Source organism: Lissotriton vulgaris, chromosome 2_1, assembly GCF_964263255.1.
Source record: "Lissotriton vulgaris chromosome 2_1, aLisVul1.2, whole genome shotgun sequence".
In the NCBI taxonomy this organism is placed as follows: Eukaryota; Metazoa; Chordata; class Amphibia; order Caudata; family Salamandridae; genus Lissotriton; species Lissotriton vulgaris.
The window spans coordinates 987,234,581-987,260,482 of record NC_141687.1 but is presented as its reverse complement, the minus strand read 5'-3'; the positions used below and the strand labels follow the sequence as shown (position 1 = coordinate 987,260,482).

Sequence of the window (25,902 nt, the reverse complement as noted above, 5' to 3'; positions counted from 1 at the left end):
GCAACAACAAAGTGATCCAACTGCAGAATCTAAGAAGATAGGTTACATCCAGGGAGAAAGGTGGGGTCTCACACAGCAGAAGCACCTTTGAGGTGTCTTTGACAATTATGTTTTTTCAAAAAACTATAAACGGAGGGCTTGCACAGCGATAATTCAATCCTTGTATTCAACAATTAACTTTTGTGGCGTGCAAACAGGGTCTGGCGCTGTCTGTACCAACCAGCGTGAACTCAACTAAATGGGACCGCCATGGGGAATTGTGCCGCGCCGTCCTACGCGAACATTGTGATGAAAGTATTTGAAGAAGCGCATATCCTCAAACATGACACTTGGTTAAGACATGGTAAAATCTTTTTGAGATTTATTGACGATATTTTCATTCTTTGGAGAGGTACAGAGTTGGAATTGACTGAATTTCTAAATACATGGAATGGTATCAATCAGCGATTACAATTCACTTGGAATATGGACAGAAAATGTATACACTTTCTGGACGTGGAGATACAATGTGACAACAGAAAGTGGAACACCACAATTTTCCGGAAGCCTACTGACAGGAATTCACTTTTGCATCACCAGAGTTTTCATAGACCAGGGCTGAAACGCAACTTACCCTTATCCCAACTGATGCGAGTGAAAAGAATAGTATCTTCAGAAAACACGTGTCAACAAGAAATCACCAACATGGTGGAAAGATTCAAATCTCGAGGGTACCCACAACAAACTCTTGACATAGCAGTCAACCGAGTAGGAGACATGAAAAGACAGGAATTACTACAACCCACAGTTAAAACAGCAAACACCAGGATGGTAGTGGTTTCTAAATACAGCATTCTAAGTAACTGTTACAAGAACATCATACGTAACATTGGGCGTTACTGAACTTTGAACCAGACTTCAGGGGCATTTTCGATCAACCACCCATGTTTGCATATACTAGGGGACGCAATTTGTAGGAAATCCTGAAAAAATCCACCAACGAAAGTGAATCTACCACATACAGAGGCCTACGTCCATGTTACAATTGCAGCAATTGTAATAACTGCATTACAGGGAATACCATCAATCACCCAATGAAGGGTCACCCTGTGAAATTGAGAGTGAATGCCACCTGTAATTCAGCCAATTTAATCTACATGCTCAAGTGCCCATGTGGCAAATGTTATATTGGACCCACGGAGAGGAAGATTAGAACTCGTTTACTTGAGCATAAAAGTAACATCAGAACTGGAAATTTGAAATCAACTGTGGCCGCACATTTTGTTGAACCAAAACAATCTATAGCTCAACTGAAATTTGTCATACTTGAACAGATTACCCCTACTCATAACAACAAGCAGACATTACTCAAAAGAGAGAACTTTTGGATTCGCTACATGGCATCGATGCAGCCACACGGTCTTAATGATCGAATGGAATTTTTGTGTTATTTGTAATCTATAACGTTTGATGTATCATATGTTTTTTGAATGTGCCTGAACCTGAATTGCAAATTCACTGATTTTCATATGTTCACATACTCAATATTGCACCCTTGTAACATGGCCGCCGCGTTCTTTGTCTAGATTCAGTTCACTCGCGTCACATAGTCCGTTTTCCCTTTCGATACTAACTCACAAGCCGGTAAAAACAACACCTAGTGAGAACACCTTCGGGGTTCCCGACTTCCATGCCGAAGCACGCTTCTAACCATAGCACTCAGTAAGTACTCGTTGCACGAGACCGCGTTAGTTTACACCCACGAGTTTAATATATTGAAGGTCGCCGTTTTTAACGCGCGCTGTTCCGTTACAGAAACAGCATCACAGCTTAGATCTACGGACCGTGAGTATTCCGCTCACGTTAATGTATCCGTGATTATGTGTACCTTTTCTAAACACACTCTGTGGTGACTTGGTTATTGGGTTGTTGTAGCACGCATGGTCGTGATTCATTTTATCGATTTTTAAACGGTTTTGCCGGTCACTCGGGATCAGACTCTTGGACACCTAGACATACGCATGGTTCCGCAATTTTCACTTAAACACTCGGGCACTTTCTGACTAACTCGACAGTATTGCTGCATGAACAGTGATGTTTGACAACGTATGTACAGCAAACAATACACATAGTGACACATTGTTATGTTCCTTTTTTCGTAGAGTTATCCCCTGAGGAAGGGCTTTTCTATTAGCCCGAAATGCATTGGGGAAGGAGTGATATTGGATTATGTTAAAGTTGAATACACAACTGGAAACCTATGCTTAAAGAAAAAATTTAATGAAAAATAAAATATTCTTTGGAACCCCACAATGAGGAAGAATTAATTTGGATGAACACTTAGAAAGACTTTTATGTCATAAGCAAAAAGCTGTGCAACAGGGTGTCTCCTTCCAATGGGAGGAGCTGTGTATTAGTTTTGAGTTCACCCTGGTTGGTACAGACAGCGCCAGACCCTGTTTGCACGCCACAAAAGTTAATTGTTGAATACAAGGATTGAATTATCGCTGTGCAAGCCCTCCGTTTATAGTTTTATCAAACCCTTTCCTGTCCAAGGACTTGGCACGCCATTTGGTTTAAACATGAATTACGAAAACATCACTAGCATGACGGACTTAAAAGCAGACACCTTCGCCTTCACGGCTGGAGATGCAGATAAAATTTACAGCATGATCCAAGAGGAGGTTATAGCAGCTGCCAGCACCCGCAGCCCGGAAAGCAATCTGAAACAATTACTCTACCTGTTAAAAAAGGAATGCAACCAGAAATTACATGCATCCACGTTGGTGCGGTACCATCGCGCCCAGCGGATCCCGAGGGGCCTTCGGGTTCCCTTAAAACCCCTTTTGTGTAAAAACAATGCGAAGTTTGTTGAGAGATGGTTCGCTATCCTCAACAAATGCTCGCTGGATTTAATACTTTTGATAGTGGAGGAACTGTCCAAATCGCTGGAAGAATTAACCAAAGATATACAAACCATTAGGGCGGAATTGGACGAAGCCATGGATCCCACTGAATTGGCAACATTGTTGGAAGACGTTAACACTCAACTAGAGAAACATACACGTGAGACCCAAGAACGGAAACTTCGTAAGTACAAGAGGGACACCATTGATTATAAGCTCGGCGAGGTGTACACTTGGGCAGAAGTGTACGCCCGCCGACGCCCCAATCGAGCTTATAATCCTTATTCGGAGAATGAGACATCCTCCTCAGATGGGGACAATAGAACAACGAGAACAACGAAGGCTACAACTGAGACAACACCCACTGAGCAACCGGGTACTTCAACATCCACGGTTCATTTTTTAGAGGAGGGCCAAAATCAAACCACAGATCCAGGAGGGGAAAAACCCGCAGAGGTGGTAAAAGAACAGCCAAAAGTCAAGAAACCTTATCGTCGGAGATAAATGCTAATAACAATTTGGTGATAAACATCTCTTCCACACAGCTGTCACAGGAGGAACTACGAGTATTACAAAAAGGACAAACTTTTGTACCCACAACCAAAACCAACACGTTAGAGCTTGAGGTAAGCACGTTCAAATTGGTTAGAAACATCAGACTCCGACACTATTTCGAAAACATAGTTACCATAACAGACAAAGAGGATGATATGTTAAGAGGGCTTCGACCACGCAGTACATTCATGGCTCCAGTGAGTCACAAAATCATTGATGTTTTCGAAAGCATGGTGAAAAAAGATCTGTCGAGATTGCCTTTTCAAACCAAAGCAAAACGTGAAAATTTGACAACTGCAGAAAGAAACACACTTCGAAAGATTGCCAACAATCCTGACATAGTATGTCAGACAGCAGATAAAGGTGGCGCGTTAGTCATCATGGATGCTAAATTCTATCAGGATGAAGTACTAGCTCACACGAGTGACAGTAATACTTATGCACCTTTGAGGGCTGATCCAACCAACGAGTTCTTGATGACATTACTGGATATCATCACTAAAGCATTTGAGAAGGGTACCATTAATGATCGGACACGACGATACTTAACACCGGAGAATCCGAAACCTCCCACGCTATACATGTTGCCTAAGATGCACAAACATCCAACTAGACCACCATTTAGACCGATAGTGTCCACCAAGTGGTCCATACATGAACACATCGGCAAATTTTTGGATAGATACTTGCAACCTTTTGTAGTAAACACCAGGTCTCATATCAGGGACACAACAGATTTTCTAGTGAAATTGGAAGAAGTGATCAATATGTCTCAAGATGAAGACTTGCTTATGTGTACAGTGGACGTATGTTCGCTCTACACATCAATACCTCATGAAATGGGTATAACCGCAATTGAACAGGAATTGGCTAATTCTGATCTGGATTCAGACATGAAAACACTGATTATGGAACTAATGATTTTTACACTCTTTCACAGTTATTTTACAGTGTTTGACCAATGGTTTCATCAACTAAATGGGACCGCCATGGGGAATTGTGCCGCGCCGTCCTACGCGAACATTGTGATGAAAGTATTTGAAGAAGCGCATATCCTCAAACATGACACTTGGTTAAGACATGGTAAAATCTTTTTGAGATTTATTGACGATATTTTCATTCTTTGGAGAGGTACAGAGTTGGAATTGACTGAATTTCTAAATACATGGAATGGTATCAATCAGCGATTACAATTCACTTGGAATATGGACAGAAAATGTATACACTTTCTGGACGTGGAGATACAATGTGACAACAGAAAGTGGAACACCACAATTTTCCGGAAGCCTACTGACAGGAATTCACTTTTGCATCACCAGAGTTTTCATAGACCAGGGCTGAAACGCAACTTACCCTTATCCCAACTGATGCGAGTGAAAAGAATAGTATCTTCAGAAAACACGTGTCAACAAGAAATCACCAACATGGTGGAAAGATTCAAATCTCGAGGGTACCCACAACAAACTCTTGACATAGCAGTCAACCGAGTAGGAGACATGAAAAGACAGGAATTACTACAACCCACAGTTAAAACAGCAAACACCAGGATGGTAGTGGTTTCTAAATACAGCATTCTAAGTAACTGTTACAAGAACATCATACGTAAACATTGGGCGTTACTGAACTTTGAACCAGACTTCAGGGGCATTTTCGATCAACCACCCATGTTTGCATATACTAGGGGACGCAATTTGAAGGAAATCCTGAAAAAATCCACCAACGAAAGTGAATCTACCACATACAGAGGCCTACGTCCATGTTACAATTGCAGCAATTGTAATAACTGCATTACAGGGAATACCATCAATCACCCAATGAAGGGTCACCCTGTGAAATTGAGAGTGAATGCCACCTGTAATTCAGCCAATTTAATCTACATGCTCAAGTGCCCATGTGGCAAATGTTATATTGGACACACGGAGAGGAAGATTAGAACTCGTTTACTTGAGCATAAAAGTAACATCAGAACTGGAAATTTGAAATCAACTGTGGCCGCACATTTTGTTGAACAAAAACACTCTATAGCTCAACTGAAATTTGTCATACTTGAACAGATTACCCCTACTCATAACAACAAGCAGACATTACTCAAAAGAGAGAACTTTTAGATTCGCTACATGGCATCGATGCAGCCACACGGTCTTAATGATCGAATGGAATTTTTGTGTTATTTGTAATCTATAACGTTTGATGTATCATATGTTTTTTGAATGTGCCTGAACCTGAATTGCAAATTCACTGATTTTCATATGTTCACATACTCAATATTGCACCCTTGTAACATGGCCGCCGCGTTCTTTGTCTAGATTCAGTTCACTCGCGTCACATAGTCCGTTTTCCCTTTCGATACTAACTCACAAGCCGGTAAAAACAACACCTGGTGAGAACACCTTCGGGGTTCCCGACTTCCATGCCGAAGCACGCTTCTAACCATAGCACTCAGTAAGTACTCGTTGCACGAGACCGCGTTAGTTTACACCCACGAGTTTAACATATTGAAGGTCGCCGTTTTTAACGCGCGCTGTTCCGTTACAGAAACAGCGTCACAGCTTAGATCTACGGACCGTGAGTATTCCGCTCACGTTAATGTATCCGTGATTATGTGTACCTTTTCTAAACACACTCTGTGGTGACTTGGTTATTGGGTTGTTGTAGCACGCATGGTCGTGATTCATTTTATCGATTTTTAAACGGTTTTGCCGGTCACTCGGGATCAGACTCTTGGACACCTAGACATACGCATGGTTCCGCAATTTTTACTTAAACACTCGGGCACTTTCTGACTAACTCGACAGTATTGCTGCATGAACAGTGATGTTTGACAACGTATGTACAGCAAACAATACACATAGTGACACATTGTTATGTTCCTTTTTTCGTAGAGTTATCCCCTGAGGAAGGGCTTTTCTATTAGCCCGAAATGCATTGGGGAAGGAGTGATATTGGATTATGTTAAAGTTGAATACACAACTGGAAACCTATGCTTAAAGAAAAAATTTAATGAAAAATAAAATATTCTTTGGAACCCCACAATGAGGAAGAATTAATTTGGATGAACACTTAGAAAGACTTTTATGTCATAAGCAAAAAGCTGTGCAACAGGGTGTCTCCTTCCAATGGGAGGAGCTGTGTATTAATTATGTTTTTTCATCAACATGTTTGTGAAGGGATGCTCCCAGCTATTATATAATGAAATGTATTGGGTACAAATCTATTTTGTTAAACCTAAAGGAATCTGGTCCATCGTGGAACTCTGAAGCTGCCAAAAACTAAGAGATTTGCTGTGCTTCACCCAATTGAGCAATGCCTGAAAAATTGCATCGCTGGATTGCGCGAAGGGGAAAATATATAATAGATTTAGCTAGAGTTGCCTACCTAATGACATATTCAGCAGCTGGCTGTTTTATGCGATGCTCAGTCTTGCACTATGGAGGAAAGGCACACCAGCAGTGTCTAGCATGGGATTTTCACATGATGCACACCCTCAAGTGCAAATTCTTAAATGTAACCACCACAAATGGGTCAGAAGTGTAATATGTGTGCTTTACAGTAAAGCAGACATGTTGCTCGCTGGTATATCAGGAATATACCGCTTAACCCCTTGACTGTTAACAGTCCACTTGATGTTAGCATTTAGTGCAAGCATGTCACGTTAATTTAGTAGATCTGGCATGGAGCTAAAAACCATGACTTTTGCACTCTTCAGCTACAGACACACCAGGGGGTTAGTGAAAGCCATTTTGGTGCTGCACGGCTGCCCACTTTCAGAACAAAATACCCTTTGTGCATGAAAGTTAATCCGTTGCTGCTGTTTGCAAGACTTGGATCACATTTGGGTGACACTAACACACAGCTTCAGCAAGTGTGGGTCTGTGTGTCTACAAGTTGAAATCGTTCATGGTCAGACTAGTTTATGTACATTGTATGCGTACATTCATTCACCTTAGACATAGTGTTAGAAGTTGGGTCTCAAGTTGGCAGATGTTTTTACCCTGTTCAAGTAGGGACCACAATCCTAGTCAGGGTATGTCGGATACTCAACCCAAATTAACCTGTGCTCACCATCTGGTAGGCTGGCACAGAGCAGTCAGGCTTAACTTAAGAGGCAATGTGTAAAGGATTTGTGCAACACTAAATTACATCTACATAGTAAAAAACACCACAAAAAAGCCTCCACACCAGCTTAGACAGAAGTCAATAGCACTAAAAGGTTTCTTGAGGTCGCACTAGACCAGGGTGAATCCAAAGTTCAGGCTGCCTACAGGACCCATGCTGAATCCGGTGAAAAAGTACCTTGAGCAGAGCAAGCGTCGGTGTTGAGTACTTCACTGGGTCGATACCAATTCACGCAGTTGGATTGGTGCATCAAGGTCAATCCTTGCAGACAGTGTTGAAGGGTCAGTGCTGCTTAGGAGTGGAGCCTCACAGTGGCATCTTCTGATTGGTGCTGTGTCATTTTCAAACGTCGGAGCCGAAACCCACGTTATTGTCAACTCGACACTGCCTCGGCTGCGATCGGTACAAAGGAACAACTGGGTTGTTTGGTGCAGAAAACAGCTGCTGAACCCACTTTTGAGGTTTCGAACTGGAGGGGGCACCACAGGCACGGGTAAGACTCACAGATGGCAGAGTCCAGCCACACCAGCAGAGTTGCAAGAAGTCTTCTGTGGCCCAAGACTTCAGTGAATAGGAAGCAAGCCAACAAACCTTTGGAACATCTTGAGTTCAAAGATGTAAAAAGCAGGTCCAGTCCTTCCCACTCCCAGGCAAGAAACAGCAGGCAGTAGACCAACACAGTAGAGCAGGTGGCAAAGTGTCAGCCCCTTGCACAGCAATCAGCAGGAAGCAGACCAACACAGCAATGCAAAGTGGCAGTCCCTCATACAGCGCAGCATCTCTTTACCCATAATGCGGTTGGTTACAGTAGAGTTCTGACTTGGTGGTGTCGGGGTCTAGAACGTATACCAAGATGTGCTTTTGAAGTGGGGAGGACTTCAAAGAGGCCTTTGGGGATCACAAGGTCCCTGCCTTTCCTACCCTGGATCCAGACTCCCTACAAGAGGTTATGCAGCGCTTTGTGTGGCAGGCACAGCCCTATTCAGGTGCAAGTGTCAACTCCTCCCTCCCAATTTACCTCAGGAAGACCCAGCAACCTGGTGATGGGCCATCATGATGCAAACATCACACCCTAGCTCCCTTTGTGTGTCTGCCTAGAAGGAATGCACACAGTTCAGCTGTCACCCAGCTCAGACATATATTCAGAGACAGACAGAGGCACAGTATGGCTTAAGTAAGAAAATGGCAACTCTCTAAAAGTGTCATTTTCAGACTTACAATTTAAAATCCGACTTCACCATAAGTTGTGATTTAAAATTGTGAGTCTAGAGACATCAAACTCCAAATCTCTATCTTTTCCCAATTGGAGATTACACTCAAAAGGTGTTTTAAGGCAATCCAAATGTTAACCCGTGGGAGGGATGGGCCTTGCAGTAGTGAAATAGAGATTATTCAATATAAGGACATCAAAAATACATGTCCTACCTTTTAATTACCCTGCACCCTGCCCATAGGGCTCCTAGGGTCTACCTTCATTGTGACTTGTACATAATAAAAGGGAAGGTTTGGGACTGGCAAGTAAGTTAACTTGCCAGGTCGAAATGGCAGTTTAAACTGCACACACAAGCTTGGCAGTGGCAGGTCTAAGCCATGTTTAAAGGACTACTGAAGTGGGTGGCACAATCAGTGCTGCAGGCCCACTAGTAGTATTTAATATACAGGCCCTGGGCACATATAGTGCACTTTACTAGGTAATTGTAAGTAAATTAAATATGCCAGTTGTGGATAAGCCAATGTTACCATGTTTTAACTACAAAGCATATGCACGTTATCACTGTTTAGCAGCGATAAAGTGCCCAGAATACTAAAGCCAGCGAAAATGAATTCAGCAAAAAGGGGAGGAGGAAGGCAAAAAGTTTAGGGGTGACAATGCACAAAGGGCAATTCCCAACACATAGGTAGAAAAAGGCTATGTCTGTTATTCAATACGTTTGACGCCCATTGCTTGCTAAGTACAAGTGTCCCGTGGATAGAAACAATTATATAAAACATATATTTCACTATCTAAATCCAATATATCATAAGACTTATTTCACATGAGAAAGTATATTTCGGTAGTCACAGTATTTATTACAAAAAGGATCATAAAAATTGTATACAAAATCTGCAACCTTGTTATTGAACCTCCCCTTAAACCCTAACAAACAATAAATCAATCAAGCATATATTGAGTGCAGACACAAACAACAAAAAAAGGAAGAAACGCCCACATCGAGAGGGTAAACAAACAATAATAATGTCTTCAAAGTGTTCAAAGGGGAAAAAACAGGGAGGATATTCTCAAATACATTCACCCTCTACGATGTTAAAAGGGTCGACGTTTTGTCTCTTTTTAAGATTTATACAGGACCAACGTCAAGGCTATGTGAGGGGCAATGCATATTTTAATGACAGTTGCCCCCGTTGTCCTTCATTCATTGTAAGCTGAGGGTTTCATAAATCGCCCCTTGATTTGTATATGAACAAAAGACAGTATGGCCCACCAATTTCAACAGAGTGCAATGGCCTAACAGTCTATGGGCTCTGATCTCTGTTTGAACCAACGATGTGTTCCACGAATCAATCACCAGACACATGGTAATAAGCGAGGGTCATTTACTCTACTTAGAAACACTAACTTATAGACATGGTCAAGGGCCAACTGACTGCATTAGTAAAACGCAGCTAAAGCAATTAACCTGATCATTAATGTGAATTGGAGGCAGTTCCTGGTGAGATAATGTACATTTATAATGATAAGGGCTCAACCATAAGCACTGGGTATTAGGGTCCTTTAATCCAATGGTGCACCTTTTGATTTCTAAGCAAAGACCTTAACGTGAGTATTTGTAAGGTGCACGTTCACAAGGGAATCTTGACACTGAATAACAGATGTTTATTGTTACCCAACTCAATGGTACTCATTTTATCGATGTCAGAAGACTGAGTGGACCCACAAGGATTTGAACCTCTGCACATGAGATCAAACACAGACTCCTATAGCGGATGATTTAGACCACTAAGCCACCAGACCCGGCTAGTGCTAGGGCCAACACCATGTGAGAAGTTTTACAATATTATAAAAAAATTTACTTTTATGACTTTTGATGAGTTTTATTAACTCTTCAAACTAAATTTAAAAATGACATTGTAATTCAACCGGCTAAATGAGTAACGAGTCTACTTGGCATCCATGACAAGTGATCTGCATTGTGAACACAGCCAGAGTGCCTTCGAATCATGCTTGTAGCGTGTATGGACACAAGATAAAAATGGTTTCCTTTGTTATCTTTCCAAATACTTAAAAAGCAATATACTGTCTAAAATTAATCATCGTTATAGAATTATAATATTTTAAATGCGATTAAATTCTAGTTTACTTCTCTTAAAATTCAGCAACTTGATAAAATACAGTAAATAGGTTAATAATTTCACATTTTGGAAACTGAATGCGTTGAGTTTGTAAGTATCCTATCAATGTATGCACGTGTTGAAGGTGTAAAATGTCTTACCTTCTTCCCTCTCTGTTCCACATTTGGTGATCTAGTTAAAAGCTTTTCAATTAAATATTCTCTGTTCTAGAAAACAAACAAAAAAGAGGCTGGCCTGAATATAAAACATTAGAACGGAATGGTTACATTTCAAGCCCATCTCATATGTTTTCTTTCAAAGTTTGTAAGGGTTTTACCTTGGCTTTCTGGAAGAATTTGCATTTTAAAAGTTCTGCTGCTGTCGGCCTGAAATTTCAAAAATACATCGGATTAGAAACAACAATGCTGTTGATTGTGAGAGAGCGTGCAAGGTACGCAAGTCTTTACTAAAATAGCACGTGGTGTGACAGGGCCTGGTTATGATCTTGGAAGATGGGATACTCATATCCTGTCACCGTATTACTAGTACCATAGGATATAATGGAATTGTAATTTTGTTTGACAGAGAAACCCTGTAGGCCAAGATCGTAATCAGACCCTAAAACAATGTTATCCTTAATGGCGGCAAATAAATAAAGCTCTGTTCCTCCATAAACTACATAGCACCATAACAGCACATACACATAGCTGGCAAGTTTTCAGATTATGTAAGTGTGACATTTCAAGGAGACTCTGAGTGACATTCTGAGGCTAAATGTGTGACATTTCGATACACTTTCTCACGAGTAAAACCAAGCACTGAAGTCCATGTAAAAAGATATAAAACAGAAAAGCAAGAAAAAAGGATTTGATACTGCTGCAAAAACCTGTGAAATTAAAAGTCATTAACCTATTGCAAGTGATCACACTATAGAGATTTCCAGGAAGAGCCTGACCTTCATGTGATGACTGGCACAAATGCTACCTGGTCCCTTCTGGGCGAACTTGTATTCTGAATTGACTGCTGTGTACAAGCAAACCCCTGGCAGGTACTAAGAAAGAGGAAAAGCCTAAGATACAACCCAGTACTACGGCTGCCCCCTGGGCGGTATTTTCAGAATTCAATATTGTTTATACTTTGAAATATAAACCTTCAGCAAAAAATACAAGATGGAAATGCATGCAAAGTCTTATGTTTTCTAAAAGAGTTTTAGAGCAAACCAACGTGGCAGAAGTGCTATATTAAAAATAATAATACAGAGGAATTGATCCAAACTATAATGTTTATTCTCATAGCAGGTACAAGTGCATATTATGTTTCTCTGAGAACGATGGCAAGTGGCCATTGCTGATTTCCAGGCATACCTCAGACAAGTGCATGTAGCTGGACTGTGCCTGTGGTGCCTGCTGCACTCACTGTGCTCTGATGTCAGGGCCTCAGTACTAACAATGTCAGTCCACGAGGCGCTGATGGTTGGATCATGCTGCTGGTCAGGTCCCAGAACAGAAAGCAGTACGCCTGCAAAGAAGTGTGCTGCAGCACTGCTCAGGAGGCCTTGTCATCATACTAGTACATGGCTGCCAGAATACAACCGTGATGGCCATAGATAATTCTGGGTCCGCATGGCACCCCCGCCACCCTGTCAGTCTGGATAGCACAGCTGACAACCAGGTAGAGACATGCCCACACTCCCTGCAAATGGTCTCTCTACCAGCAACAGGAGCCGCACAAACTATGTGACCGGCCACCCCACTGATGATGTGAAACTGAGACCAATCTAAAGCTGTACAGCATCACCCCTGTTCCAGCCCAAGCTTTCATCAACACTGCATTGTCCTGCCCAGTTGTAGCACAGAGGGTCGGATGTCATGTGACAATGCGAAGCTGTGGGCTAGACAAAGTAAACTAGCCGGGCCCAGGCTGAAATGACTGTGCATACATCACAACAGCACAGTCACCTCTCTTCTAACCTAGGTCTGCCTTCTACACTGGGTGCCTGTGGCACACACAGCAGAGATATTCAGAGTTGGGCTCTACTGAATAGCGGGACATTTCATACCCATGCATTGATGTCGGATTAGGCATTATAACGCATTAGTCACATGATGTGCGACACTTGGCAGGGCTGCAAACAGTATATAGCTACTGTAAAGTTATGATCACGACATAAGAGCTAGGAAAAGACACAACGACAATTCTGCATGTAGTTCACCAAAAGCACATTCCAGCTTCTAATTTAAAGCCAAAGGCATTGCATGGCATCTCCTCAGTTACAAGCTAGGAAGCAAGATGTCCCGGCCAGAAAATGCACTTCAAGTTGATTTGTTTTACGATCCAGTTGAAAATTCCCAAGGTCCTGCCCCAATTACATATCGCTAATCATCATTACTCCTTGTCTAGGTCCATCTTATCACAGTCCCTACAAAGTGAGGTGTATGTAGTCTAAGTGACATGGTTTCCTAAATAGTTTCTTCCAATTTATACTGCTCCTAAATATGGTTCTCCTCAGTTTATACTCATAGAGGATGCTGTTTCTATCAACACTCCAGTTAAACACAAATATTCTCCCTGAGTGAAACAATGAACAGTAGAAATGTTTATAATTCAGAGCAAAAGCCGTCACCCACCAACAAAGGTGACATGCTTAATCACCGGGCAGCTCCTCGTGGAGCCATCACTACAATGCCCAAGGGCTCCTATGAAAGGCCTCTATGCTGGAGTTCTATTACTCACTTGGCCATTGGTGAAGTTTAAAATGGGTGAGAAGCTGATTGTGGAGGAGTAGACTGGAGAAAGAGTGAGATTAAAATTGCCTAACTAACCCACTGAAATTATTCTCATATTTGAGGTCCTCGTTAATGAATACAAACAGAGTGTAATATGTAGGGAAATAATGTTCCTTATTATTCTCTATAACTGGTCAATATATGTCTTGCTGTTTGCTTAGTCTGAAGATCTAAGACAATTCATCAGGACCCTAATAACCTAATGTACATGTGAAAGGACCCTAACTCAATTTGAGGTGTGTACCCACAGTTGAAAAAACATCAATTATGTGTTTAGATTGCAGAAATAATCCATAAAAAAACTAAAAAATACAATAAACATACTCTTCAATGTGGGAGAGAAATAGCTCATGTCAGTGAATAATACAGTTTGTTTGCATGAATAAGGTTGACCAGTCAGCCAACATATATCTCCCACCATAAAAATTGCACCATAGTGTTGCCAAAGCCATAGATGGACACCATAATAAATTAGCACATTCTTATGAAACTAATAGAAGTGCGCCAAATATTTATGTAAAATATTGTGTAGAAGACAGGATTTTTATTACCTAATAGACACTCAAATTAGGCACCACAGGACTCGCAGGGTTGTGAAAACCACTTACTATTAGTTTCTGAACAGGATTATAATAGTATCAATAATTAAATAGCATTCTCAGTTAGCAATGTGTCTGTACCTAAAACGCCTTTCCATTACTTATGAACACATTTGTGACAATGCCTACCTTTTTACCCATCTCCACAATCTTGAACATGTTAGTGTACGTGGCCTGATGTATTACAACCAAGCAGGCAGTGCGGCATGTAGATGCATCATAGACGGGTTCACATAACCATGATCAGGCAACAGAATACCAAGCAGGGTCGAGAACAATGGCTCAACCTTGGCACCATGTTGGGGGAAGTTAGCATTGATTTAGCATTAGAAATGGGCATATGGCAAGGTCTGACTGGCTGTAGCAGGCACCTGCTGTCTTCCCGGTGGGCCGGAATGGCGTGGGCCGGTTTTCGAGTGGTGGGGGCTGGTTGTGTTACCTCCGGTTTTGTAGCAGGACTGGAATGTCAGCCCTCTATAACAAAAGCAGCAGCAGTGGAGCTAAAGTGGCCAGCAGCAGTGCTAGTGCGGCAGCACTGCTGCCCACTAGCGTAGCCCCCCCCCCCGTTACCGCCCCCGCTAGTTGGTCCATCTGAATTGCCAGGGCAGGTTTGTGTTCCCAGTCTGTCCCTGGTATAGGGTGTCATAAAAATAAAAGGTGATAGGGTGCCCCTGTGTGGATATTATAAAGCAGCACTAAACAAAATATATTTCAAGGACATGTCATCCTACATGTATTGTCCTGTCAACAACATAGGTATAAATATTGTATACAATATAGAAGAAGACACAGTCATTGAGGGGGAGTACCACAAATGGGGATCATCGCTATCACAATTCACTCAAAGGAATATCATCATTTAACCCATTAATGTGGGTGTTTATCCGGAACACCCACCTCTGTTCCCTCTGTGAGATGAATAATTTATTATTGTTTGTTCCAACACCTAGGATAGTACACTACAAATCATCTGCAGTGTGGTTCATTTCCAGGAAGTGTGGGCTCATATTTGCTGTGTTTCTTTTATGTTTCGTCCCACTCCTATGTTCACTGATGCTTATCTTTGCAGACCTAGTCATCACCCCTACGTACTTCAATTTGCAAGGGCATGTAATCATACAAGTGCAATTCTTTTTATTCCAATAAGTATGTTTGTTAAGCGACCAAATGTTATCATCATTTAGAACAAATTCTCTAGATTCTTTTGTCAAACTGCAAACATTGCATTTACGCAGGTTAAATGGCCAGTAATAGGTGGCAGCCCCCTTGTGTGTTGCCTTTTTTTACTGGTCTGGTGTGGACCAGCATATCCTTGAGGTTTTTAGTGTGTTTGAATGTAACATTTTGCCCTTCAAAGTTAAGACAACCACAATTAAGGATGTTCCTTTATTTATTGATAATTGTTTTGATCTTGTCGGAGCTAGGTTTAAAGGTCGTTTCACAGGTGAGTGTGTTGGATGGCTCTTGTGGTTTATGTTCAAATAAGGCATCACAGTTATTGTTCCTAGCACTTTTTTATGCAATATTAAGGATGTTGTAGGGGTAGTTTGCAGGGACAGTTTATCTTTTAATGTAATAGATTGTTGGTCAAAAGCCCTAAGGTCACTACAGTTTCTTCTTAACCTAAGAAATCAACCAAAAGGCTGTTAATTCCTTGGAGGGTCAGGGTGATGGCTGTCAAAGAGTAGTAGACTATTGAGAGCTGTAGTTTTTTTTAAAGTCCTAATTTTTAATATACAATTGTCAATGGTAATGGTTAGGTCCAGAAAAAAATGTACCTTCTCAGACACAATGTTTGTAAGTCTCAAATATGGGTTCAGAGAATTAATCCCACCTGTGAATTATTCACGTCTCCCGGTTGCCTTTCCATAATATTAAGATGTCATCAATTTATCATCACCATAAATGAACTTCATTCCTGTAGGGGTTGTCTTCACACAAAATACATTTTTTGTAAAAACTTGACATGTACAGACAGGTGAGGCGGGGGGCAAATGTGCTTAAGTACCTTGGGGCAGATTTATGATGCCCTTTCGCCTCTTTGCGCCGCAATTGCGTCACTTTATTTGACGCAACGGCGGCGCAAACAATGCCCCCTATTTACAACGTGACGCATCTAGGAGATGCGCCACGTTGTAAAGCCCTGCGCCATAAGGAGGCGTTCCTGCGCATGGGGGGGGGGGCGTTCCTGCGCAGGAACGCCTCCTGAAAGTGGCTGATTGAAATCTATGAGATTTTACTCAGTCACTTTCAGGCCAATGCTGCGTCAAAACCCTGCGCCTTCTTGAAGGCACCTAGGCACCTAGGGCGGAATATGCAAACACAACAGGTGATGGACCGAATGTAGATCAATGTCACACACTCACCCCAGTCCAAAGATCTGGGCCCAAATCCATCGTTTTTTTGCACTCCACACCACCCCGGGTTAGACAATGGCGATATGCAAATCATCCTCGGATGCTTGATTCCGTTCTGGGAAGGACATGGCTTTTGTAGTTCGGACTGGACTGTTCCCATGGGGCACAGGGTCAGAGCTGATTTGCATATCGCCATTGTCTAACCCAGGGTGGTGTGGAGTGCAAAAAAACGATGGATTTGGGCCCAGATCTTTGGACTGGGGTGAATGTGTGACATTGATGCACATTCTGTTCATCACCTGTTTTGTTTGCAAAATCCGCCATAAGTGCGCTGGGGATGCTCAGACGTGGGTCCCAGGCACTCCACACCACTGGAGTCAAGCTAGCCGGGCTGATGAGAGGTGTTACCTCAAAACCGGTCCGGTCCTCGGATGCTTGATTCCGTTCTGGGAAGGACATGGCTTTTGTAGTTCGGACTGGACTGTTCCCATGGGGCACAGGGTCAGAGCTGATTTGCATATCGCCATTGTCTAACCCAGGGTGGTGTGGAGTGCAAAAAAACGATGGATTTGGGCCCAGATCTTTGGACTGGGGTGAATGTGTGACATTGATCCACATTCTGTCCATCACCTGTTTTGTTTGCATTATAAATGTGGCGCACCATGGGTGGCGGAGCTGTGGCACACTGTGCCGCACATTAACTGGCGCATCCCTGGGGATGCGCCAGTTAACATAAATGTGCCCCCTTATATTTGCAAATAAAGCTTATCTTCAAATTGAAAGAAATCTTTCAAAGCCCCTCTCCTCTGTTTACCAACATAACTTCCACACATTTTAAGAAATTCTGAACCCACCTATTGCCAGACTGTATATCCGCACAGGAGAGGAGAATACCAGGACTGTGACAAGGAAAACCTAATAAAGATTGCCAGTAAGTACATTCTTGTCCAATGTCCTTGCCACTGCACTTATAAAGTGGTGATTTACCCGAGCAGTTAGCAGACACAACCACAGGAATAACAGGTACCGGCCTAAAAAAGACAATCATGTCCCGTTGTGAAAAAATACCTCTATGTATGGTTCAGATGACCAAGCTACAGAATCCTAAAGTAACAAGCAAAAAAATCTCAAATAAACCCAGACCACCATAGACGGGCCATTGGGAGACAGATTTGGTGACCTTGCTGAACCCTCAGGCTAGAATGAAACTCCAAGTGACTGCAATATAAACCAAAGAAAAATAAAAAATAACTACTGGGCAGCCACACGAGTAGAGCTGGTCTGGCAGTAATCTTTTGCTGTGCATTCCAAGTCACTTCCTTCAGAGAGCTAGGCTTGGGAGGGAACAAATTGCCCCTACTGCAACTAGGAATATATTATTGTCTAGGTCAAATACCCTAAATTGGATCCGAAGCGCATACATTTTTTAGGGAAAGGCTCAGCAAAAGTGGTAATCAAGCTCTACACCAAATGTTTTGCATCTCAGACTTCACATGCAAATACATACTTACTTTTCTCCATCTGTAGCATTATATCAATTATATAATGTTCTCTGTGTATTTTGAAAATTAACTCACTCCTGTTAGACTTGGCAACTTTTGGTGTGTTTGCCCTGAGTCTTTGATTTCTGACCTCCCGGTTTTGACTCTGTTTTTGCTGGCGTAGCGTTTCTGCACACTTTTCTCACTGCTGATCGGTGGTAAAGTGCAAGTGCTCCTGTGGTAGATTGTGTTATGGACTTGTGTTTCCATGATTGGATATTTGATTTACTTGTTAGTCCCTAGTAAAGTGCAATGAGTGTTGAAGGGCCTATGAATCAAATGCTACTAGCGGGCAAAAGCACTGATTGTGCCACTCACGTAAGTAGCCCTGAAGAGGTAACTCAGACCTGTGATTGCGGAGTCTGCGCGCAGTTTGTAACTGCCATGTCAACTTGGCCAGTGCACACACTTGCCAGTCCGTCACCTTCCCTTTTCTTACATGTCAGGCACACCTAAGGTAGGCCTAAGGTACCCCCGTAGGCTGGGTGCAGTGTATGTGAAAGGTAGGACACGCCCTGGTGTGTGTGGCATGTCCTGATAGTGAATTACGGCCAATTGTGTTTTTCTCTATTGCAAGGCTACCTGTTCCCCATAGGACAGAATGGGGAGTTTGTTTATAACATCTTATAAACATAACTGGCCCGGGGAACTAGGTAGGAAAATAAAGTTAAGTATGCCTGAACTCAGAATCTAAAGAATTTCAGTGGAGGTGATTTTTATATTCCTTATTTGAAAAAAACACTTTTAGGAAGTAGGTATGTTCTTGCTCAGTCATTCTGTGTGCCTCTGCAGGAATGTGGATTGCCTGTCTGGGTCTTGGATGACAGAAGGCTGGGGAACAGGATTGGCTCCAGAAAGTCTAGGTAGGTCAGGAAAGGGCTGAATAGACCTGGGCTGCAACTGGGGAAGGGGAAGGAAATTTCATTGCACCTCAAAGGGTCTGGTCTGCCTCTGACCATGCCATCTCCATCTCCTGCAAGAAATCACACCAGAGAAGGCAGAACTGGTTCTGGCTGGGCACAGACACTCTCTGCCTAAGAGATCAAAGGATTTTGGGATATAAATACTGGGGCCCAGACCCCTGCACTTTAGAACTCTTTTGGACCAAGAAGACTGCCAAGAAGAAGAGCTGGAGAAGCTGTGAGGAGGAACTACCACATTGCTGTGTGCTTTGCTGTGTTGGCCTGCAGTGACTCCTTCTCTCTTGGGCAGTGAAAGGTCAGGACTGAACTTTCTGCAATCTACTTTTGTGAGTTTCTGCAAAACTTGAGGTAGAGCTTGCTCCCTGTTTAAGAAGCCTCAGGAACAGCAAAGACGTCAAGCTCTTCTGCCCTCAGCACTGGGGACTGTGTGTTTTGTGCTGCAAAAGAAGAAAAAGCCACCTGACATCGTCTACCATGCCACTGCTGACTCTGTGTCCTGAAGGCACTGCCGGGAGCACCACAGCAACGCCGCACCATGACCCTGGTCTCACTGACGTCGCCTGCTGATACTGCCATCGAGCCACTGCTCACACCGTGACCAGTGAGCCCTGCACTCTGCACCACCTCGTTTCACAACAACGCCTTGGTATCCCCAACGATGATGTCCACGCCAAAATTGACGCTGCTGCTTGCACCGTGGTTCGAGGGCACTGTGCGCAAAGTTACACAACGCACAGCTCTCATCCCACACAGCAGCCTTGGCCTCCCAACTCCTGCACCATCGACTCCAGTTCGTCAGCCGACAACAGCATTTCAGCAATGAAGACGACGTTGCTTGCACTGCGACCTGCTAGCACCGTCTTCATTTCGCACCGCGACCCTGGTCTCACTTACTTTGCCATCTGATGCCGCCACCAAGCCGCTGCGCGCACCACTTTTTAAGGGTACCACATGCCGCACTGCTGCACTTCCCACCGCACCACCCGACGCCTGCCTACGCCAGCGTACCTGACTTTAACAGAGAAGAGTTTGATCTGCAACACATGTGACTTTAAGGGCTTCAACGCCTCCTGCATCGACCTCCGGAGCCGATGCCTGTGGACGTCGGGCTTTCGGAAGCTCAATGAGAGGTCGCTGATGCCCTGCATTTCTAAAAGGTTCTGTTTGCGTGTCTTCCCGGCACTGTAGCTGGCCCGTGACGCTTCGGTCAGGCAGAACTGTTTGGATTTGTTTGCTCATGACGCCATGATAGCCCCAGACGGAGCTATCGACATCAAGGAACGGCTTTTCAAGCATATTTTGATAACTGTAGATTTCTAAGTACTGTATTATGGATTTTTTATCGTTTTTTGTCTTGTCTTAAGTATGTAAAAATATTGGATATTTTTCTAAACTGGTGTGGTGTCCTTTTGTAGTGGTTACACTGTATTACTGTTGGTTAGGTGCAAATGCTTTCCACACTACCTCTAAGATAAGCCTGATTGTTCGTGCCAAGCTACCAAGGGGGTGAGCAGGGGTTATTGTAGGAGTGTAACTCCCTTATCCTGACTAGAGTGGTGGTTTCTGCCTGGCTTTGGCACATGCCCTAGCCTACCAAAAATCCCATTCCTAGCAACTCCCTTGTTCAGGTAAGTGAATACCGTTCCTTTAGACACATTTCGAAATCTACAATCATTTGTCAAACTATTGTCAAAACTCCCTTGGTTATTACTCAAACATATATTTTTTACATGGTCCAGTATTCTTCATCTCCAGTATGAAGTACTTTCTGTCTACGGCTCTTACCAAATAATGCATTTGGTCGGTCTACGAGCTGTGAAATTGATCAAACTGTGGTGGCCATCCTTGCTTACTCTATATATCCCAATATCATTCCAAATTTGTTGCCTTTAATTTGAGACAAATACAATAGTCTTTCTTAATGTTTCTTATGTTTCAATTATAGCTTTTTAATTTCGGACTGCTAATTTTTCATCTTTGAGGACTGTTTTTGAAATGCAGTTTGCATTTACAGGCTTAACATTTGCCATTAAAGACTATATCAACTGTTTTCTTTTAGAATACCTGACAGATTCTGTTGACCATTAACATCTTTGATAAAATTGTGTCTAGGTTTTGATCCACCACGAATTTCGTTTCTGCAATTTTGTATCAAAATCACCCCCGCTCTGTACTCTGGAATATTTAAAACCTAATTTGAATTAATGGTTTGTTTATGGTCCAAAATGTATATCATGTCTGGGATTTCAAATTTATGAATCATATATTGTTTTTATTTTCTGTCGATTTAAGTTCTGCCTTCAGAACTTGATTTCTCCACATAATACTGACCATTTAGGCCTTAATTGTGTCTAAGAAAAGTGTTGTGGGCTACATAATTCATAATTTAAAAAAAAATTATTATTCATTATTTTGAGCTTATTCCTAATTTCCTTGTAACAGTTTAATATTCAATCCTTCAGACAATAGTGTTACGATTTTATTCTTGTCTTCTACCAATTATTTCAGTCTCGGCCTATATATAGAAATTTTTGGTCACCCAAGTAATGGTATCCAAAGCAAAGCTATGAAGAGATGCGTCGCACTGCATTATTTCTGCCCACTCGGCTGGCAGAGCACCTTAAGGCCCACTTCCACGGGTCCAGGACTGGGGTGGCACCATATGGGTGGTGGGACTCACAGCAGACAGAGTCCAGATGTTGCATTCAAGATTATTGGAGCCTTTTTCTGTCCCTGAGGCTCTGATCAGGAGGCCAGCCAGCTAGCCCTTGGATTCACTCTGGTAGTTCTGTGTTCAAGATGCAGGTCCAGTCCTTTCACTCAGGCAGCAGGGTATCACTCCTTCTTGCAGAGCAACACCGTTTTGGGTCTTCTACAGGTCCAGAGGCGTACTGACGATTGAGTCTGAAAGTCCATTATGCATACCTGGTGCCCATTTAGAAGTAGGAGAAGGTTCTGGTGGTTTCCACCTCCAAAGGTGCTTGGAATTCTCTTCCTCCCTGCCCTGGCTCCAGCTTGCCTGAGTTCACAAAAGACGAGCATCAAAACCCTTTTGTGAGTGTGCTCAGGCAAAGCTTTTGTGATGTGCAAGTGGGGTAGGTGACAGCTCCCCCCCTAATCAAGTCAGAAAAGGTGCACTCTGCCACACCCATTTCCCCTTTGTCTCCCTCCTAGGGAGCAATCCACAAAGACCAACTGCCAGCTCCACCTTGTCTTATGACAAAGCATACAGGCACCAAATGGTTAGGATGAGAAAATACCTATTTTCTAAAAGTGTGGGAGTAGGAAGCAGGATCTGTGAACAGTCAGATGCATATTCCTAATTTTTCTACCACTCCTACTTGTTAATCCTATATTTTCTACATGAATGTATAACTACTTGAACAGAGATTTCCACCACCCTGGCAGAGATCTCTGCACATGAAAGGTAGGATAGGCAGAGAACTCTGCCCATAGGTTTGTGAATAGCACACTACTGTAGTACTACTTCATGTGCTATCAATTCAGTTTGAGAATATATTCCATCGTAATTAAAGCTCTAAGAGTAATGTGTTGCCCTGAAGACAATGTTGCCATTTGTTCTTAAGTTTGGATACTAATACATTCATAAAAGCAATCCCGTAGACAACAATAACAAAGAGCAACATTCCTAGCAAGATATAAAATAAGGCTGATTACACTCCGATTTGTATTACTATCAATATCTATTTTCATGCCTTCGTCTTTGACACAGGTCTTGCACTCCTGTAGATTGTGCAACTACACACATCTCTTGTGCCAGCCTGACATTCTTACCAGTGCAAAAAAAAAGGCTTTGTAATCCATTAAATCTTCTCAGGGTCGCATGTAACATCAAGTTGCCGGATGTATGACGTTACAACGCATGCTTTTACCACGCATGCCTTTACAACGCGGTTTTTACATCACATGCCTTTACAACGCATAGTGCTTTGGGGTGCTGGATAGTGAATAGTTTAATTTACTATTCCAACTCCAGTCCCTGTGCATAGTAGGGAAGGTGTTGGATAGTACATTAAACCTATTCCCTATCCTAGAGCGCCCCCCAGCGCAATGCGTTGTAATGGTTTGCGTTGTAAAAGTTGCGTTGTAATGGTAGTGCGTTGTAAAAGTTTCGCTGTAAATGCTGTTTACCCAAGTTGCCATTTATTGCCTGAGGGTTTATGAAATACATTAGACTACAAGGTTTGTTAAATTTATAAACGTTAGTGAAAAAAAACTGAAGCAAATATGAAAGCAATAAAATATGGGCGCACATAACGTGCTGTTGCTGAAGCAAGCTGTTATGGTTTGCTCATTGGTTGGAGTTCAGTGCTAATCATGTCTGTGGTAAATAATCTGAATTTTAGAGTTAAGTCCCATCTCTATAGCAAAATTGAAACTCCATTATAAAATGTTCTAACTAAGACCTCGATTATGATGGCGTCCGTCCGCCACCCCCTAGGAGGAGGGACCGTCCGCAGGGGCAGCGGCGTTCCCTCCATACCAATTAGGATCCTGTATCTTTAACATTGCGGCAGGTGCTGCTTGAAGCAGCACCCGCCGCAAGGTTAAAAATGCATGCTTTGCATGTGCATGCACAAAGCGGCAGGCACCGCGCGGGCCCTGCCGCTTTGTACATGCAAATGCAGGGGGGTACCATAAGTACCCCCCATGTGCACCCCCACCCCCCCTTCAACCTGGGGGCCTGCAAGGGCCCCCCAGAAGCAAAGGTTCACATGCTTTCCATGGTGGAAAATCCGCTGCGGAAAAGCATGTTCACACACACATCCTAATTTGGCTGACGGTGTCTTGGAGACACCGCCACCAAATTGCTGTCAACACCCCGAGGATCAGCGGCGGATGGACCTGCCGTCCGCCGCTGTTACCACCACCATCATAATCTGGGGGTGGGTGTTTTCTCTGACCGCGGCGGTGAATCCGCATCCTCCGGGCCGGCGGTGGCTTCCACCTGCCCGGTTGATGCGGATTCACCGCAATCATAATCGACCCCTTGGTTTTTACTATCTGTAAGGCAGGGCCAGAAACGCTTTGAAATAAGAGCTCAGAATCAATTTTGTAATTAAGTGCACGATTTTGGCCCAAGTAACGATGCATTTACTGGACGTAAATGTGAGATGTGCAGATTATTATTTCTATTTTTGTTTAGTAATGGTTTAAAATAACTATGGAATAAAACATATTCATTCAAATTCAATGTATATATACACACATTCATTTATGAACAATGGTTATCCTGAAGATCTAGTACAGATCCGGCCCTCCTGTACCTATTTTGTACACGCCTAACTTAACTGGAACGTTCAGTTTTCTAATTCCCTATTTATATGACAACAAATCAATAAACCATAATATTAATATGTGAATATGCTAACGCCGTCACTCTTTTCAATCTAATTTCTTTCTCTTCATTCTTTTTATTATTTAGCAGTATTTTTGCTTCTCAAGAGCAGTGCTTTTAAAGAACAGTGATCTAGAAGAGAAATTGCATTTTGAGGAACCCGATTAACTATCCTGCTCAAAGCACTTCAATTCATATCTTAATTTATCAAGTTAAAGGCTTTGAAAAATGTTTTAATCATTTTGAAACTGCTAGTAGAGTGCCTTTGCTGCTAGTATTAGCTGAGCAAAAATGTTACAAATTGTTATGTGTTCTATAACGACAGCAGACTTTATGTTGCAGTTATATTTATAAAATATAACAATATTTACAGGTGTTTTACTAATTAAATATGAGTCTGCATTTTTATAGCAGCACATCTAAATCTTTTAAATCCCAATCTATGTGGTCTATTAAAGTTTCCAGATTAGGTTTCCAAGGTTGCACGTCAAATCTCTGTGAGACTGAGAATTCAGAGTAATGAGATAAGTCATGAAAGACTTTACAATCTTGTTACACAGCAAGGACCAATGCGTCTTAAGGCATAATGTCAAAGCTGTCTTAAGATTTATTTAACAACATTGTTTTCTCCTGGCCCACACACCGCAGTTTTTCTTAATTACTGTGTTCCTGACATTTCATTCACTTGATCCCATTAGTATTTTGAGCCACAAACGACAGAAATAAATGACTAACCTTCAACTCTAACTCTAACAAGGGTAATGCTGGTAATAAGGTTAAAGGTGCAATGAAAAGAAAAAAAAACAGGACAAACGAGTGTTCTATAAAGCAAAGCATGTCAGTGTCTGATGCGGAAAACAAACAAACTGTCACATTTGGGGAAGATAAAGTGTACAATAAAACCAAAGGCACAATACAACAAGGCATTTGTTTACACTGGGTGAAAGTCAAATTAATTCAAGAACTTTGTTTTTAAAGGTTAATACACGAAGGCACACAAATAAAAAATCTCAGATTTAAAACAAACAATGAATCTGCTGAAAATGTGTCTCTTCCTCAGGCTTGGAAAACCAGGTAATCATGTTCTATTGTCATAAAACTTGTTAAAGGATTTTTTATTTATTTATTGGTTAATTAATTCTGCTTAGACAACAAGGGATATTGAAAGGATGGTATGGGTGGGTAGGGCGAGTAGCAGATATGTTAAAGAGTGAAGAGGGACACAAGAGTGATTTACAGAATCTAGACTAAATCCTTCCAAATCTTGTGAGAAATAAGAGTTAGATTTCAGATCCTTAAACCTGCCATGTAAATGATTAAGGGCCTTAATACGGGTTTAGCTGTCCGACTCGAGTATAACCGCCAACGCATGCATCAGTCCACCGTGCTGGCAGTCCAAAGACTGCCAAATTACGAGTTGACCATGGGGCTAGTGGTATGGAGACAGGGAT

At 42.3% G+C, this 25,902-nt stretch overlaps 1 protein-coding gene across 1 annotated transcript in view; it reads right to left on the bottom strand.

Moving 5' to 3' along the window:
* The window catches only part of STK39 (serine/threonine kinase 39), a 1,290,321-nt gene that overhangs the window by 434,371 nt on the left and 830,048 nt on the right, over positions 1-25,902 (bottom strand). The window contains exons 9-10 of the mRNA XM_086958759.1: positions 11,224-11,272; positions 11,048-11,113 (exon numbers count right to left, since the gene is read on the bottom strand). Of these exons, the coding sequence (XP_086814885.1) occupies positions 11,048-11,113; positions 11,224-11,272 (115 nt within the window). The remainder of the gene's footprint in view (positions 1-11,047; positions 11,114-11,223; positions 11,273-25,902) is intronic.